This window comes from Corvus hawaiiensis, chromosome 30 (genome assembly GCF_020740725.1).
Source record: "Corvus hawaiiensis isolate bCorHaw1 chromosome 30, bCorHaw1.pri.cur, whole genome shotgun sequence".
Taxonomy (NCBI): Eukaryota; Metazoa; Chordata; class Aves; order Passeriformes; family Corvidae; genus Corvus; species Corvus hawaiiensis.
The window spans coordinates 4,266,265-4,284,475 of NC_063242.1; the positions used below are offsets into that span (position 1 = coordinate 4,266,265).

General features: G+C 40.8%; 1 protein-coding gene across 3 annotated transcripts in view; it reads left to right on the plus strand.

The window, feature by feature from the left end:
* TMEFF1 (transmembrane protein with EGF like and two follistatin like domains 1) overlaps positions 1–18,211 on the plus strand; it is a 112,086-nt gene that overhangs the window by 83,315 nt on the left and 10,560 nt on the right. For 2 of the 3 annotated variants that reach the window (XM_048289427.1, XM_048289425.1), the window contains exons 5-7: positions 5,691–5,787; positions 15,190–15,338; positions 16,220–16,285. In XM_048289427.1, coding sequence (XP_048145384.1) covers positions 5,691–5,787; positions 15,190–15,338; positions 16,220–16,285 — 312 coding nt within the window. The remainder of the gene's footprint in view (positions 1–5,690; positions 5,788–15,189; positions 15,339–16,219; positions 16,286–18,211) is intronic. The other variant, XM_048289426.1, reaches the window with a different exon arrangement.

Consider the following 18,211-nt stretch of genomic DNA (forward strand, 5'->3'; position numbering starts at 1 on the left):
CATGCTTGGAAGGATGCTGGGGCCAGAGGTACATAAAGACAGATTCCTTTTCCCTCTTGCACAGGATAGGTAGCAAATGAGGATGGATTCATCTCATATACCCTGCACTGGTCCTGCAGAAAGGCGTCCAGTGTGTTCATGAAATTGTGGGACACCTCCCTTGGCATCTGGTGACTTTCATGTTCTCTGTTTTCCACCATCATCTAGTCATGCTTAATTTCCCTGGTGCTTACTCTGAAGCTGTTGTGTCTTCCCTTGGAGAAAAAATGAGTTAGCTGCATTTGAAGCAGCGCACTGGAGTGAATGGGTACTGGAGTTCTCCAGCTGGAGGTTTCTGCAGTGTGAAAGCTGATCCAGTCTTGCAATATGCCAGCTTTTCCTACCACTATCCATGGTGTCATATGCACAGAAGCAAACCAGAAGTTCCAGCTCTCTGGTGTGTGAAATACCTATCACCTAACAAGGGCAGTGGTGGTGGGTTCTTACAGTGCGTGTCCTCACGTCCTTTGCTTGTAAGTGTACACATTGTCATTATCATAAGCACTGGGCCAGCCTGTCACCTTGGCTGGGTTGTGATTAGGGAATCAATCTTCAAACTCCCCTCCTCCAGGCACCTCAATTGTAAGTAGACCCAGCATCCTCCTGTTAAGCGTGTAATGCCCCTTCTTGCAAAATCCAATTCCAAAGGCTGGTGCCTTTCCTGAAGCATGCTTGAAGCTGCAGTGTATGGTCCACACTGCACACGGAAAGGATCTTTCAGCCAGGTATAGATGTCTGCTGTGCCAAGCCAGGCTTTGCTTCTAGGCCAGCTGGGTGGTTGGATAAGAGAGCAGGACCTTCCATACTGCCAAATACTGCTTTTGCATATGATCCAGCAGCGTGGTCAAGAGAATTCAAGACATCATTTGCCAAAAATTTGGGAGAGTTAAGAGTAGTGTTGTCTTTAAATGTATACTTACAGCCAAAAAGAGCAGGTTTGCAACTTTTTTTTCAAATTATGGGAACAATCTCCATTTTAACTAAGTGCGTCATTAAAGTTGCCCTAAAAGTTAATGGAATGTAGGATAGGTCACTAAGCTCTGGAATGAATTGCAGTCCTTAATGTGCAGTTCTGTGGACTGTGGTATTTTGAGAGGAATTTCCAGTGCTAGCCCTACTGAGGGAATCACAGGGTAGGGGTTCTTTTGTACTTTGGGCTGCAGAAGAGGATTTGCTGTGGCCCTTCCTATTTTTTCAAAATCTTTTTGAGATTAGTTGATCCCATGGGATACAGTAGAAATGATTATGATCCCAAACCAGGTACGAATTGATTTTCAGAGGGGCTTTTCTAGGCAAAGGAATTCTATCTGTACATGGCTACTGAGGAGTTGCAGCTCCCCCCTCTTCACTGGGAACAGTGATAAATACAAATATACAGCATAGCTCCCTTTCCAAGCCATGCCTTCAGGCAAACCTAGCTTCACCTTGACACAGATGGATACTTTTGCTTCAAGCCTGATTGAAAGCCCTCAGCAGAAACCCAGCCACATTACCGTTGTAGGAGCACACAAATGAGTTGCTGAGGGAAGCAATTTACTGCTGCCCAGTTCCTCTAGAGCTGCTGTCCATTGGCAGGCTCCTACCCTGCAGCTCCTAAGATACAGCTGGCCATCTTCTGCAGAGGAATAATGACTCAAGCAGAAGTGTTAGGGAGCACAGCTCAGAGAGACAACTGGGAGTCACTGATCCTATCTTTGTGCCTTGTTTCTTTTGAAGGACAGAGCATTAATGAGGCGCTGCCCTGAAACATGTAAGGAAGCTGAAAAGAGAGGGAAAATGAGCTTTCACTCAACATCAAATTAATATGTCAAGAACAGGATTAATCAAGATACCAACAAAACCAAGAAGAAGAAATTCTGTAATCATCTATATAGCAATATTAGAAGCTTGCATAATAAACAAGAGGAGCCTGAATTGCTCATTTGGGAGCATATTTTGACCTAATTGTTATTACTGAAACCTGCTGGGAAGATCTGATTGATTGGAATATTAAAATTAATGCCTACAACCTATGTAGGAACAATCAAATGTGGGGGAGAAAGGAGGAGAGAGAGGCAATTTGTCGAGGGATATATTGCCTGTTTGAAGACATTTACACCAGAGAAACATGCTCTCAAATATTAATGGGTTAACATATTTTAACAGAGTACCGGTGTACAAGTCTGCTATCAATTCAGGTTGAAAAACAACATTCATCTACTCTTATTGGTGGGAAAAGCTGTTTTCTTGAAGGACTTGCCTTGGCTCCAGCCAGGACAACTATGATTTTGGCAGTAGCCAGGAGGGGACAAGGCCAGGACCAAGAAGTTATGCTGTACCACCTCACATCATCACTAGGGGCAGGGAAAAGGGATCTTTTTCTGGAAGGAATGGCTCTTTTCTGGTCGAGGCAGCATGGTTGAGCTCTGCAGTGAACATTTTGGCTTGTGAATCACTCTCTCTTCTGTGCACTTTTGTTATTAATATTGTTGCTGTTACTGTTCTTTTCTTATCTCATTGCTGTTTCCAGTAAATTGTTCTTACTTCAACCTGTGAGTTTTACCTTTTGTGCCTCCAGTTTGCCACTTCATCCCACCAAAGGGGCAAAGGGGAGGGGAGAGCAGAGGAGCCAGAGAGCAGCACATGGATTGGAGATTCTCGCTGGGGACACTGGATGGGGAGTACCATTCCTAAACCACAACAGGACTTCAGTCTATATTATACACAGCGTCTAATGCTTCTACTATCAAAACATAATGCAGCCAGTAGTGAAAGATGCTTCTGAAAATTGTAGGTGACCTATATACATGAGGTCCAGCAAATTCTGATCAAGAAAAAACCAAAAAGTCACACTTTTTTAAAAACAAACCTAATTTTAAAAGGTAGAGAAAGCAATTTTAGGATGAGGAGAAAAGGAAAGAAAGGGAATTTTACATCAAATAGTATGTAGAAACAATGAACAAGTAGTTATGGGCTATGTTTCTGAAAATAAAAAGGTGTTGGGGCATTCACAGGGAGCAGAACCAGAGCTCAGGAGGAAAAGTGCGTATGTTGCATGTGTGCGTGTGTGTGTGTGGTATGTTACTTCTTTTGCTCCACTGCAAAACTGAAATGCTAGTAGTGCAGCAAAAGGGCCAGTAAAGCATTCTGGTTGCATTTGCAGTCAAGTCAGATAGTATAAATGGGGTATGATGAAATGGTTTCCATGCTAGGGGTACCATAGAAGGATATTAAGAACCAAATGTTGAAGAGGTATTCTGTAACCAGCAGGTCTGCCAGGTTTGCTGCTGAAAGCTTTAAAATGGATGGTAAAGAATTCTTTAGGTTGTTGATGACTTTTTTGTCTCTTTTTCTTCAGTAGAATAATGATAAATAATATACAAATATTTTCAGAACAGCTAAATGTGATGACCGGGCAGCAACAGCCTCTCATTCTGGCACCTATGAGAAGCACAGCAGTGAAATAGAAGGTGGAAAAGTCATCTGAGTACAGAATTAAGTGAGGGAAAAAATATTTAATGCCAGTCACCAGGAGTTCATGGAAAACCTTTACTGAGAAAATTATCTTTTTTTAAACTGATTTTTCCAAGAAAGGCATTTGTACGACAGAACATTTTATGTAAATGTACCACCACAGAGCCATAACCTTTCTCAGTCAAATGTGGTCTTTAATCTCATACAAGTCTAAGTAACTAGAGAACACAACATCCACATGGTGCACATCTAATGTGCAAAAATACTGCAAATCAATAGATCCTGAAATGTTAAGGAGGCTGTAGAAAACGAGTGTGTTTCTAGAGACTGTTCCTGGCCCCGTGACCCTTTCTACTGGTGATCTGGGAGCAAATCCGTCGGCACTGATTTGGTGTGGATCACAAAGAACAGGTCACTGAGCTAACAGGATGCATAAGCAGGCAGGATTTAATGTCTGAGGACAGTTATCTGTAGCAAGCCCAGGACCTAGCTAATTCTTCCTTGATGTCAGGAATACATCTCTCCTACAGACTGTTGACCCTGAAAAGGACTCATTGGGGAATAAAGTGGATAATAAAGATGATTGTCAGTGCAGAAAAATGGTCAAAAAGCAATATGATTGTTGGATGTTTACAGTGAAGAATGTCACAGATGGTATTTGGCTTTGATGACAACTTTTCTGGAACAATATGTCCAGCCCTTGTACCTGTAACTCCAGAAGGTGTCAATTGACAAAGGGCACTGGCAAAGGGCGTCAAGGGTCATAAGAACAGAAAAAGAAGTGGAAATACCATGAATGAAAGCAGTGCCATTTGTTTAAGTTATTCAAACCATAGGGCATAATTTATTGGCATGGAAAAGTGAAATCTGATGCTAAAGGACATTTGCTGAATGTAGGCATAGGAATGTGGTACCTAGAAAGAAGGAGAAATCAAATAAGATGTGCATTTGTAAAGATAAAAGCAGATGACCTCTACTGCAACTTGATAAGAGTGGTGATAGAATTTCTACAGTGTGAATTTTGTTTGATCGGTATTAATCTCTGGAAAATGCACAGCATGCTTTAGACAGAAGGTAGTTTGCAAGTCTCACCTGCACTATTCTTCATGGAAACACATCCCCACAGGTTGGAGGGAGAGATTCCCTTCAGCCAAGATCCAGGGAAATTAGGAAGAGCTGTTGTGGATTTCTTTTTCCTGTTTGTATTTAAAGAACGCAAATTCAGCTGTTTCATTGGTGATGTTTGATTTACTGTTGCTACAGCACATAAAGCTGCTGTGAGGAAAGGAATCACTTTGATCTCTGTCCATCCGGCAGCCTTGTGCAGTCAGCTGTGCACCACCATGATACTGTGATACTTTAAGTGGATCTCAACTCCCTCTGCAGATTTCTGTGGTTCTTTTCCTTCCTTTCAAATACATAGCTCTCCTTCATCACTTTGTTAAAAATCAAAAATAAGAGTGGTTAATGGTACTGAAACAGTAAGAATATCATTTATTTCTCTTTTACTTGGTGAAGACTTTTGATGTCCATGTCAACACTAAAATTAATGTAGATGTTTTTAGGATCAGAATACTTGAGATAATTGATTTTTCTTTTTAGGATACATAGCATTTCTACCAGTTTCTTGTTAGGATGACTTTTTTCTTTTATTCCTGTAGAACTAGACAGAGTAATCTGGAAAATATACCATGGCATATATGACATATGAGCATAGTCTAATCTCATAGTCAGGAATCAAAAAGGGGAAAAAATGCAAGCATCAACCTTGCATAAGGATATCTATAATTAAAGACTGTCACAGAAAATAGTATTTAAATCCCCAGTACCTAATATTCAAGGACATCAAAAGGGACAGGGTTTATGCATTATCAGTGGCAATTAAGAGTAAATGTGACTGGGACATGTCAGTGCCAGTTATGTGCCTGGTGGAGCGGGAATAAATAAAAATGACTGAAATAAGTATAAAGGAAGAGCCAATCAATGAAGCACTAGCGTTTTCGGGGACACTCTTCTCTCAGTGGTACAATCCTGCCAACCTCCAATTGACTGACTTTCAAAAAGGGAGTGCTATTAAGGTTAATAGCTTCAGTACCCGATAGCTTTATGTTGACAGTATTCCTGAAGGCAAATGGATTTGGGTAAGCAAAAACAGAGCTTAATTTGAAAGTCATGCTTTCTATTATTTTCTTTTTCAGAATATGAAGGATCTGGGACAGAAGTTCAGAGAAAACACTCAAAATGTGGAGTTTGCAAATATAGGGCTGAGTGTGATGAAGATGCAGAAAATGTCGGGTATGTAAAGTTTCCCCTAACAATATCACTGAACAAAAGGGAAAAAATATTAAAAGCAAAGTACATTATTATCTGCTTCACTATGTTTATTCTTGCTAACTGAAGCTTTAGTGCTGTTCAGTAATAATGTGTTTGAAATGTGTCTGTAAAGAACAAACCATCTGCAGTTGCAAAGTAGTAGGAGAAAACAACAGGGAGTTTTACTGGAAAGATTTTAGCTAATATTTTTCAAACAAAGCGCCTTGATTTGTTTTATGCTGCCAACAAAACAACCCCAAAACCAAACAGGAATGCAAAATAAATACTGATTATTCAACCCCTGAGCTGTTTTTCTCTATGTTTTCCTTGTTCATAAAGTGTTACAGGCAGTTATTTTCATCAGTGCAAAGCTTGGACCTAAACACAAAGTTGAACTGGGGAATTGAGCCAGTCACTTCTTCTAAACTCACTGTGGCATTTGATATCTTAGATGCACCCAGGGGAAAATGAATGAAAAATATTAATTATTGTCAAAGTTCAAAGCAAATTATCAAGAAACAAGAAGCTTTTAAAGACAATCCATAATGCAGAAGCAGATGCACCAAATTTCCTCACTCAAGGTGGTTGGTTATTTTATACTCCGGCTGTCCAGGCTCTGGGTGGCTCTCAGAAAGGGGGGAAATACCATGAAGGAAAGGGCTTCTTCAGACAGTCCCATGAGGCTTTAAGGGGTTTTTAGGGAGTCAGAAGAAGTCCCATCTGTTGATGGTGTTTTGTTTCCCAGCAGCCTTTGTCTTGGCAGTGGCCACCAGTATGGAATAAGCTTTGCTGGGGTCTGGGCTGGTGGCAGGTACTGGGGTTACAGCTACAGACACAGCGCATGAAGGTGTTTGAGAGACTTGCAAATGGTACATTTTTGTGTTCACAGAGGGAACAACCTCTCAGAACAACACTGTTTGAACATCACTAATCAGAGAAAACATCACTCTCCTTTCTCTTGTCTTCCAGCTGGAATCCATTTAATGTTGAAATATGTCTTAATTGCACAAGGTTTTATTACAGGATATCAGCACGAACACATCTCAGGCAGTAAAGCAGCTTAGCACTAATATTCAAGATGTGCATTCAAGATTAAATCATAGAATACAAGGGAAAGCAAAATAGTAATAGTGCCCATGAATACTAGCATGATACTTCACATTTCATAAAATACCATAGTCCTAAAGTAGGCTTGCTCTTTCCAGGAGAGAAACAAATGCCCTAGAGCTGTTTTCTGTAATACTAATAATTTTTTGGAATATTGCCTTGGTCTGCTTCATTTATGACTGAAAAGATGGTATAGATGATATATATATATATATGTTGTTATATGCACTGAGATGTTCTTTTGGCTTTGAAAAATAAATCCCGAAGCAGTCAACCTCAGTAAGAGCTTGCCTAGTCTTTCTGCACTTGTAGAGCTGGCATTCCTCCAGCTATATAGTATCTATAAGAAAATTAGGAAAAAGCTGAGGAGAGCGGAAGATTTATTCCCTACATCCCACTCATACAAAATGAAATCAGGCTCCCGCTTCTTGACAACAGACAGAGAGTGCTCTTTTGCCTCTAAGATTTCTTTAATTAGTCCTCATTAAAAAAAAATTGGAAACAAAAACTTTTATGTAGAAAATGCTCAAAAGTTAGAAAATATTCCCATGTACATTATCTGCAATTTATTGGATAATATTTTTCAATTCTATATAAGAATTTAATATAATTTAATTTTTTCCCAGTACCTTTGACCATTAAAACAGGCTTCAGTGATATTCACTGTTTAAACATAGATAAATCAGGCTCTGTTAACTCAGATTGCCTCCACAAGGTTGATTTTGACAAGTCACATAGCAAGTCACAAACTTGTTAAAGTAGAATAGAGGAGTTGGCATATTTTTTTTCCTAAAATCAAAACAGTTAATTACCTGGCAGAAACAAGATAGGATTGAAATCTTCTGTTTGGGAAACTTTAGTAGAGCACCCCTTACATCTAATTTTTACTGATTTTTACATCTAATTTTTATTCTCTTTCCTGCTGTGTTTCAGTGTAGGTTTTGACATCATAAACTTATATCATGACATATAAAGTTACTGGCAGCACAAGTATCTTTCATTAGACTTGTATAAACATTGCTGGTCTGAATTATCATTTAATTCTAATTTGCACTAGATTACCGATACTATCCCTAATTCTACCAAATCACAAAACACCCTAATTTCATGAAAACATTGTTTTGATTTTCCTTTTTAAGACATGAGAATGGCCACTGGAACTGTGAATAGTGTGGTAATGTCTACTGAACCACAAACAAAAAATACAGTTAGTTCTGTTCAAGTAGGTTTCTTAGGCCTGGACAGCCCTTGCTTGCACCTTGTGATGTTAAGACACTTAATAGAGCGATCCACATGATTACAGGTGGCATTTAAGGAGAATTTTGCTCCATGATAGTAACTGGATGAGTTAGCTGAACTGTCCCCTAATGTTTAGTAGATAATCTCAAGCCATATTCATGATACATACAGTAAACACTTGCTCTTGATATACCCTGGAGTATCCAGACTTTTTCTTAGCACACACGGGGCTTTTCAGTTCTACTGGTTACTAATGAGATAAACAGATCATCCTATCAGTATACAAACACAGGATGTCTAGAGGGTCTGGGCTCCTGCCCTGCACTGCACCTGCAACTCATCCATGTGAGCTCAAGGGCTTCTCCAGGAGAGCTCTGACCATCTCCATGAAGAAAAATTTGACATCTGGGCACATCTGTTCAAGGGCTGAGCTTTTCTCACTTTGAAGAACGATTTCCTTGTGTTCAAACAGAATTTCTCTCCTTGCTACTTGCAGCAATCTTTCACTCCTCTTCATGCACCTCTGAGAAGAGCCTCTCTCTCATCTTCTTGAGAACCCCTCTTGGATTGTTGGTGACAGTAGTCACTTCTTTAGTCTTCTCTTCTCCGGGCTGAAGAGGTGCGGTGCCCCCAGCCATTCCTCACACAGCCCATGCTCTGTCCCTCTTCCCATCGCAGTGCCTCACTGCTGCAGCCTCTCCAGTTTCTCAGAGTATTTGCTGTTACTGGGGGGTCCCAAAACAGGACAGAGTGCTTCACATGGGACCTCATGAGTGCTGAATAGAGGATAAGAGTCACTTCCCTTGCTCTGTTGGTGACCATCCTGTGATGCAGCCCCCCAGCCTGCTGCTCCCCTGGGCCCTCAGGTCCTTTTCTGCAGAGCTGCTTCCCTGCCAGTCCACCCACCATCTGTCCTGTGGCAGTCCTGTCATCTTCAGACCTCTGGAGGTTCCTCCATCTCATCAGGGCCCCACTTAACTGGTCATCTTTTTTTTTTTTTAATTCTGTCTTTGGTAAGGAAATCATTAACTTAAAAACAGCCTCACTGTAAAAATTCAAATTTATCATGTTCTCAGTTTTACCTATTTTTTTTAACAGATGAAGTATGGAAATGAGATTCTGAGCACATTCAGTCTTTTTTTTTTAATAAGTGTACTATGCTGTCAAAGATATGTTTTGACTTATAATGTAGATTTTCAAGAAAGATTGACAGCTGATCCCCAAGTAGACCTTTTGAGATTAACATTTTATGAGATATACTTTGGAAAGCAAAGGTGCCTTGGAAATATATAGATTCAACTGGCCTACATTTACATAGTGTCTGTTTTCACAAAGGCCAAACCAGAATTTCAGAAGTCTCAGTAATAACAATTAGAAATGCCAGTGTGGACATTTCAAAGTTCTAGTCTCTGCCTCGTCCATATAATTTGTCCTCCAGGGAAAGATTTGGCCTGTTTGAAGTCCAGCATGCAGGTTTATACTTCCTTCTTTTGACCACTTTTTTCACTCATTTACCAACCTTTTGGTTTTTTTTAGAGTATGATATTGAGTGTAGGTATTCATAAGGAAGGATATCTAAATCCTGTGTAAATGCAATTCACAGCTTTCTGATCCAACAGGAAAAAAAAATCCTAAATATTTGTGTACAAAACAAACCATTCAGACAATAAAGAAAATCAGCCTAAACAAGGGATTTACAATTGTGTCGTGAGATTATGAATTATGAAAACCTAGGCTACAGGATATTCTGAAATGAGAGGAATAACATAGTGGTCTTTTCCCTATTAAGAAATTGAATAAAGCCTAGATGGATAATAATCCAGGTCTGTTTTTTTAATGTATATTTTTAATGATCTTTGCAGCAGTGTGTGCCAAACCTTTGAAGGTTCCTGTTATTTGAGGATGGAGGGAGGGTTAGGCTGCTCTTGAGAGAGCAAACATCAGTTCACCATGTATGCTGTGAGAAGCTCACTGCAGGTAAAGACTAAATTTCTACAGTGGTCAGAGAGAGCCATGCCATGAAAATGAAAAAGGGAATGTAGGGATGTCTGGAAAGTAGCTGAAGCTTATGGTATTCAAAGGGTGTTCTGAATTGCTGGGCAGAAGTGAAGACAGAGTGTTAAAGCTGGGCACAGAGAAACTTTGTAGAATCAAATTCTACTTCTCTTGTGCTATAAAGGGATTTTAAAAAATACACAAAAAACCTGATGAAGATCCAACTCTAGTCAAATGGATAGAAAAATCACTTTGAAATCCAGATTTTCTTAGTTCTGCTTTCATCTGGGAAGAATTGCACACAAGAGAAGAAGCATCAAATGAAAAGTAATCCTTTATTTGGCATGGTTATATTCTTACCTGCAATTGCAGCACCCCTGCTATTTCAATTCACCTAAATTTATTCTATCAAGCATACCCTTATCCATCTGTGTGCATTTCACACGCTTTGTTTTACTCTAGTGCTTCCATTTTACATCTCTAAGCAGATGTGCCAATGAATTGGTGAGTACCTGAGAACGCCTCCTGTTGTCAGCTACTGGGAAGGGGTAGCCAGCAGCACCCCCTGTGAGGCCAGGCCAGAAAAATACATTTGTGAGCAAATCCCAGGTGGTCAGAAATGCAGCAGCCTGATCTGTTGGTTGGAAATGCCCGTCTCTCCCAGTAGCCAAGCCCACTCCACAAGTCAGTCATGCTTTTCCCTTCCTTTTGTTTCCTCTCTGTTCTTTGAACCTACCAGGGTTTTTAAGCACACAGAACTTCCAACAGACCACGTACACCTTGAAGCCTGAAAACAAAAGGGAGCCTTGAAATGTGTTCTGATCTCTGGGGATCTAATTAATTTACTAATAGCAGCAAGTGCTCTTACAGCCTGAGCTTGTCACTTCATTTTACTAAGCACACTTTCTTTGTTACACCTAGTAGCCCCAAAAAAATGAGTTGTACATCCTCATTTCTTGCTTATTAAAACCACCCAAAAAAATCTGTTTGGTTTAATTATATCACTTTGTACTTTCTTGAAATTCAAATGCTTTTCTGTTTAACTAATGGTGTTAATGAATGATACGCATGCAACTTCTAAAAGCACATTTCACAACAAGCTGGTGCCTTTTTTCTTAAGGTGTCAGCTCTCTGATGACAGGTGACAAAATTCAGGGATCTTTTCTGTATACCCTAGTACAGCAGGAAAACATCTGAATATATCCTGTTGACTTTCCCAGTCGAAGAGAGAGAAAAGATCTGTTGAGGACTTTAAGCAGCAACCTCCTCCAGCAAGACATCAATGTGGAGCATTAACTACCTGTTTAAATCCTTTTGGTTAAAACCAATAAGAAGGTTACAGTGGAAAAAAAATGTCTGTAGGGCTCTCACTCCTTTTATTCCAGTGTGGCTTTTACAGCAATCTTTTCCAGCAAAAATTTGAAGCACTCATTCACTTCTTTCTGGTATGAAGCATCAAGCACATTCAAGATGTCCTTAATACACAATTCTGTTAAGTGGGTTTCCCTTAAGTGACTAACTCTTTTCTTTTGAATTTTACAGTTAAGGTTCACTCTCTTCCTGGGTGCCCCTCTTGTGCTTCTCCCAGGTGTCCCTGCACCCCCTTCATGATCTCAAGTATGTCCTGCCCTGCCTTTATGAGCAGCTCTCTGCATTGTCCTTTTGTTCTCTCCGTGCTCTCTGCCCAGTAGGAGAGAGACTTCAGGGAAAGATTATAATGCGGGACTGCACTTTTGTGTTCAGTTTCAGTCTTAGTTGTGAAGGTAAACAAAGCTTATAGTTCATGGTGCCTCTTACAGGTTTTCCTGCCTGCAAAGGCCTCTGATAAGATTTTTGCCCTTTAAGCTTTTTTTTTTTGCTACCACTTTTAGCTCATTCTCACTGTCTGCTGTGTCTTCTCGCATATTTTGTGTGCCTCTTGTATGGTCTGTGGCATGGTTCAGACCTATGGGCTGGGCTTGGCAGCCTTGAGCTTTGACTTCTTCCTGGCTTTGGCTCCCAAACTGGCTGGTGAGGGGAGTTGGCTTCCATCAAGCAGCTGGATTTCCTGTCATCTCAGTACCAAGCTATTGTTTGCCCTCTTTAGCTCTCTGACTTCAGGATATAGCATATTTTCAGTATTTCATAGTGGGTTTGTTGGCAAATCTTCCAATACTTTCCTGAGCTGCCCTTCTTCAGTCTGTGGTGGTACTGTCCTCTCACAGGGACCCAGGCTCCAGTTCGAAGTGTTTGATGTGCAACATCAGAGCAGCAACTTGCTGTCCCACAGTTTTACCTTCACAAACACCGAGCAGTTAAAAACAACATTCTTTTCATGTCTTCTGTCAACAGCAGCACTTCCCATGTGTCACAACTCTCATCTCACGATTTGGCACTTGCCACAGTCCCGAATGTATTTTTGGTCTAGTGTAAACTGTCTTTGAGCAAGAACAAATTCACTGCACCCTATGCAGGCTCTCTGATGAGTGCAGGTTTCTAACATGTGCTCCTGGCTCCCTCTCTGCCACACTACTGCATCTGTGGAGGCCTTGTCCCTTCAGAGCATTACACCCAAGCCGTGTCTTCGCCTGAACTTATTCCCTTTCCGCCCTCTGGAAGGCTTCAGAGGTTTATGTTGGAATAAGTGTTTCAATCTTTTTAAAGTACATCAGGCCAACTATTAATTATGCCACAGTGTAGTTAAACCACCTGCTTTTACATGGCAGACAGCTCTGTGAAGTAACCAGTAACTAACTGGCTGGGGAAGGTTGGAAGTACAACTTGGCATCATGGTCATAGGCAAGGAAGTCACTAATGGCACCAGGCAGATAATCAGATACATGTGGAGGGGGTCAACATCTGAAATTTCTGTACATTAAAGAGATGGCTAGAGGTAAGACTGAGACTGTTGATCAGAAAACCATGGTCAGGAATTCATAACCACCCCTAATGTAAGCATTTGAGAATTCTGAAAAAGTAAGCATTTAATATTAGATGTTAAATCTAAACACAGAAAAGCAGGAAACATAAGCAGTTTCCAAGCAGTTTCAACTCTAGCCTGTAACGTCACCATGAGGAAGAAAAAAGTATTTTCAAAACTCACCTTATTTGTCACCAGGACTGACAAAACCCAGCCATAACCATAATGCTACAGACATTGGATGGTGACTACAGACAGATTTAAGGGTGAGCAAAGGTATCTGTCTGTGCACAGACAGTGTCATGCAAATGAGGACCAGCTCTCTGCTAGCTTGTGTCAATAAGTATGCAAAACTGCTGAGCTATGAGCCTTTTATTTGTATGTAGTAAATCCTAATAAACCCCTTATTAGTCCTAACATCATGTGGGAGCATGTAAACAAAATAGTATTTCCATCCTGGTTCTAAAGTTTACAACCATCACCAATATTAGTAAGAAAAATTATGTGTTCATCATATTGATATTTAGAGGCTTCATCAGTACTCAGAGGTAGGTCCCTAAGATGTGTAGAGACTCATTACTGGGGCAGTTTTTCACTGTCAGCAGGTGCACTTAAAACCCTGTTTGCACTAGAGATGTTCTAGAAGCAATCTGAAGTTCATAGGCATGAAAAATTACCTGCAAAATTAGCATATTTAAATTAAGCAAAAAAAGATGCTCATGGAAGAAGAGGAAGAGAGAAAAGTATGCTGGCCATTTTCAGTGTTTCTGCAGCATGGAATTGGGTTCTGCTGCAAGATTTGTTACTGGCCTGAGGCCTACCTACATCTCTTTAATAGTTTAATTTTATCTGGAACAGTGGGAAAGAACATAAAAAACCTGGTAAGTTGGTAGCTTGGACATTTTTCCCCATCTTGTGACTTACAAGACTGAATCAAGATGAATCTAGTGGTAACTCCTGACGGTCAGACCATGTGCCTGCCCCCTGTAGAGCTTTCTGGCAAGGAGAGGACCTTGTGCCCACTGCCACCTTCTCAGAAGGTGCAGAGTGGCCCTTCCCACATTCACAACATCAGGAGGAGCATGACTGAGAGCTGGACATGGTGGCCACCTTGTCCTCCCCCTCATTCTGCAGCCACATTTCTTATTTACCCCATCCCAAAAGTGGAGGGAAGCTTGTAGAGTGATGTGAAACATACACAGAAACTTTGATTCAAAATAGAAATGAATAGAATGAATAGAATAGAATAGAATAGAATAGAATAGAATAGAATGAAGAAACCAGAATATTGATTAAAATAGTAAGGGGGTGTGGGGCTTGGAAAGTTGGAAAGTTTTCCTATGCCATTCACAAATGTAAAATCTCAGGACTTTTTTCTGGGGCTACAAATGTATCTAAACATGAACAGGTCATAGCCCTGTCTGAGTCTGGGGTTGTCCTACCTTTGTGTAGTTAGGAACCAGCTACACACTAGGTCTTCATTTTTCCCACTTTCATTTCACAATCCCTAGCTGCAAATTGTTTGGAAAATGATTCATCCTAAACAACCAAAATGTTAATGGGATGCAATATGAAATAATTCAGATTGCATAATCCCATTTTAAATGCAACATAATAGACCTATTGTTAACGTTCAAAGGAATGAATGAAAGTCTTGCTGAAATGACACAGTTAACCAAGCATATTGAGTCTAAACAGCCTTTGAAATAGAGCTGCTTCTATTGACTAACAGAAAAGGGAGTCCTGTTTGTTTTCTCTCTCAAGGATCTTGACTCTAAAAAGAGTAGAATATTCTTCTGGTTTTGTTCACACTAGAGAACAAACACTACATACTGGTATATTAATGTAGTAAATCTTCCTAGTAATGTGTTTCCAATTTTCAGGTGTATTCCATGAGATTGATATCAGAGTAAAACTACAAGAAACATTAATACATTATTGAAAAGCACACTGAAGCATCTATTCAAAATTTTGTACATTCTGCTTGGAAGCCTGAGATGTCAATGGCTTCTTCAGCATCCTCATGCAGCATGCTCTCCCCTCCTGGCATTGGTGTATGAGCTCGTGTTTACTTAGGACTTAACATGACTTAATTTTTGTTTGCTGGACATCAATTTTGTTTCACTGTGTGCTTCAATTAACAGGTGTGTATGTAACATAGACTGCAGTGGATACAGTTTTAATCCTGTATGTGCTTCTGATGGAAGTTCCTATAACAATCCATGCTTTGTCAGAGAGGCGTCATGTCTGAGGCAAGAGCAGATTGACATCAGGCATCTTGGGCATTGTTCAGGTAGGATTAATTTTGGTTTTCTGGTAAATGTAAATTCTGACATAATGGGGCTTGGTAGAGCTTCCCCTTTTCCATTTTTGGTCAGAAGTCAATGATGCAGTTATCAGTGAACTCACCACCTGTAGTTTTGAGTTCCCGATGCTACACACATAGTGCTGTGTTTACATTACCTTTCTCTGGCTGCTGTTACCTGGAAAGACAGGAAAAGCTCTTGGGAAAATCTAAGCAATAATCCAACAGTTCTTACATGAGGGGATGGTAGGAGAACAGAAGGAATATGCCTGTGTGGGAAATCTTCCCTCTTGTTGCTGTGGGCTGTAAAATGTGCTTCCAGGGTGTGTCAAGTTGGGCCTCGATTGCACAAACTTTTATCCATTAATCTTAAGGGTCTTTTCCAACCTAAGTGATTCTATAATTTCCTTTCCATTCCTTGTTGGAATGGTCCACTGAAGCCCTCTGTCTATTGCTTTGTAGCTGATCATGTCTGTAACCTTTCAGCTTTGGGGGCTTGCAGTTAGGACTTTCTCGTGGAATAACAGCTTTCCACCAACTCTTTGCCAGTTACATCTAGATCTGTAACTTGGGCAGTTCCAACACCAAAACAGACTGTCACCAAAATGACCTAGGTCCATACCACAGTGAAGTTTTTAGTTAAAAACCTACAGCTTGAGTTGTGCCAGGTGTTGGTCTGGACACCGGGGTTACTGACCAGATGTGATACCATCCTGGTTGTATGGGAGGAACAATGTGGGAGTGTGTCCAGTTTTACTACAACTTAAAATAATTCTTTGAATATTTTTCTGGCTTATCAGTGATGCACACGCAGTGGTCTGGAAAATATCCTTTCCTAATAAGTAACCATGCATGTATTTATCACCTAGAAACAGATGACACAAATGCAGTCGGAAAGAAAGATGATGGCATGCAGTATCGGCCAGAAGTGAAAGGTACGGTGCAGACTTTGTGCTTTTTGGTTATGGTTTACAAGATGACGAAATAGAGCACACAAGTCCTTCTAGTCTGCCTTACAGCTTTGATTCCTGTAACCAAGACAGACCTGTGAACAGCTTCTTCCTTAGAGCGTGTTGTGAGGCTAGCAGGAAGATGTGCGTGATTTGTAAGTTTTGCCTGCTGTATTCCTCTAAGATGCCCAGCTGCTCAGTACCCTGTGCAGTGGCCACAGGAGTGGACTCCCTCCAAGTGCTGTGAAAATGACTTCGCTGGAAGACACCAAGCTGTGACTTTCCTGATGAAATAACATAGCACAAGCCTCCCTGCCATGATCCCATCTTTTCTGTTAACTTCCGAAAAAAATGGATGAGTCTGTATTTGTTAGGTTGTTTTAAAATATTTTCAGTAACATGATACGCTGAATCACATTGATTGAAAATGTTTCACCGACATGAACCTTACCTTACCTTTTAATAACCTTTAATGTCTCAACTTTTTCTTCATCCCGGCTAGTCAGATGATCATACACATCGAGTATCACTCCAATGCTTTCTTTAGACCTCCTATTGCTAGTAATGCACTTGAAAAAGCCCTTCTTGTTATCTTACACAACACTGGCCATTCAGTTCTAAATGAGCTTTGGCCTTTTGTGTCTTCTCCCTGCACATACGAACCACTGCTATGTACTCTTCCTGTGAAGCCTGACCTCCCTTCCAGTGACCATACAAATTCTCTTTCCTCTTGACTTCCAAAAAGAGTTCCCTGTTTGGTCAAGCTGGTCTTCCGCCCCACTTGCTTGACTTACAATGCAGCAGAATTACAATGCAGCAATGCTCCTGTGCTTCTAAATGGCACTTCTTAGAACTTGACCAGCGCTCATGGACACCTACAAAGCACATTGCAGGGTACTCTGCTAAATAGCTCCATGAACAGCTTAAAGGTTTTTTCTGCTCAAGTCCAAGGGTAGCAACTCTGGTGTCCTTTTTTTCTCATTGCGCTGAAGGCTCAACCATTAAACTCAACCATTTCATGATCACTATGGCTGAGACAGACACATACAATTACATCCCCCCATGAGTCCTCTATTCACAAATAGCAAGCCTAGGAGGGCTTTCCTCACTGAGTACCTCTGACAAGAAGTTATTATCTCCTACAAATGTCAAGAAAGTCCTGTTCATCACAGCAATATTATATTCCCAGGTGATGTCTGGGAAGTTAAAAATCTCCCATAAGGACAAGGGCTAGCAATCCAGAAATTTCTCATAATTGCTTATATCCTGGCTGGGCACTCAGTAGTAGACATCTACAACCACATCTCCTTGTTTTCCATCCCTCTAGCCCTCACCCAGAGGCTCTCAACCACATCAGCACTAACTGTAAGTGCTGTACAATCACTTCTTCCTTACATAAAACATGACACTTCCAACTTGTCTGCCCTGCCTGTCGCTCCTGAACAGCCTGTAGCCCTCCATCTCAACACTCCACTTGTGGATTCACTTTACCAAGTCATGCAAATACCAGTGATATCATAGCTCTGGGAGCTGACCAGTGCTTCCAGTTCATCCTGTTTTATTCTCATACTGTCTGAGTTGGTGTTCAAGAATTTCAAATGTGCTCCTGAGCTCTCCATGCTCCCAGGAGCAGCATAAGTGTTCCTACTAGCACGTGCTACCCTCAGGTGATGCTGTGACAACCTGTGCCTTACCTACTGCAGTGCTGTTGGCATCCCCTTCCCCCATCAATTCTAGTTTAAAGCCCTCTCCGTCAGTCCTGCCAGCTTACTGCCAAAAAGTCCTTTTACCCTTCAGGACAGGTGGGTCCCATCAGGCCCCAGCATACCTTTTGTCTCGAAGTCTCTTCCATAATTTAAAACCCCAATGTTTTGGTGTAAACACCAGTCCCAGAGCAAGGTATTGATATCC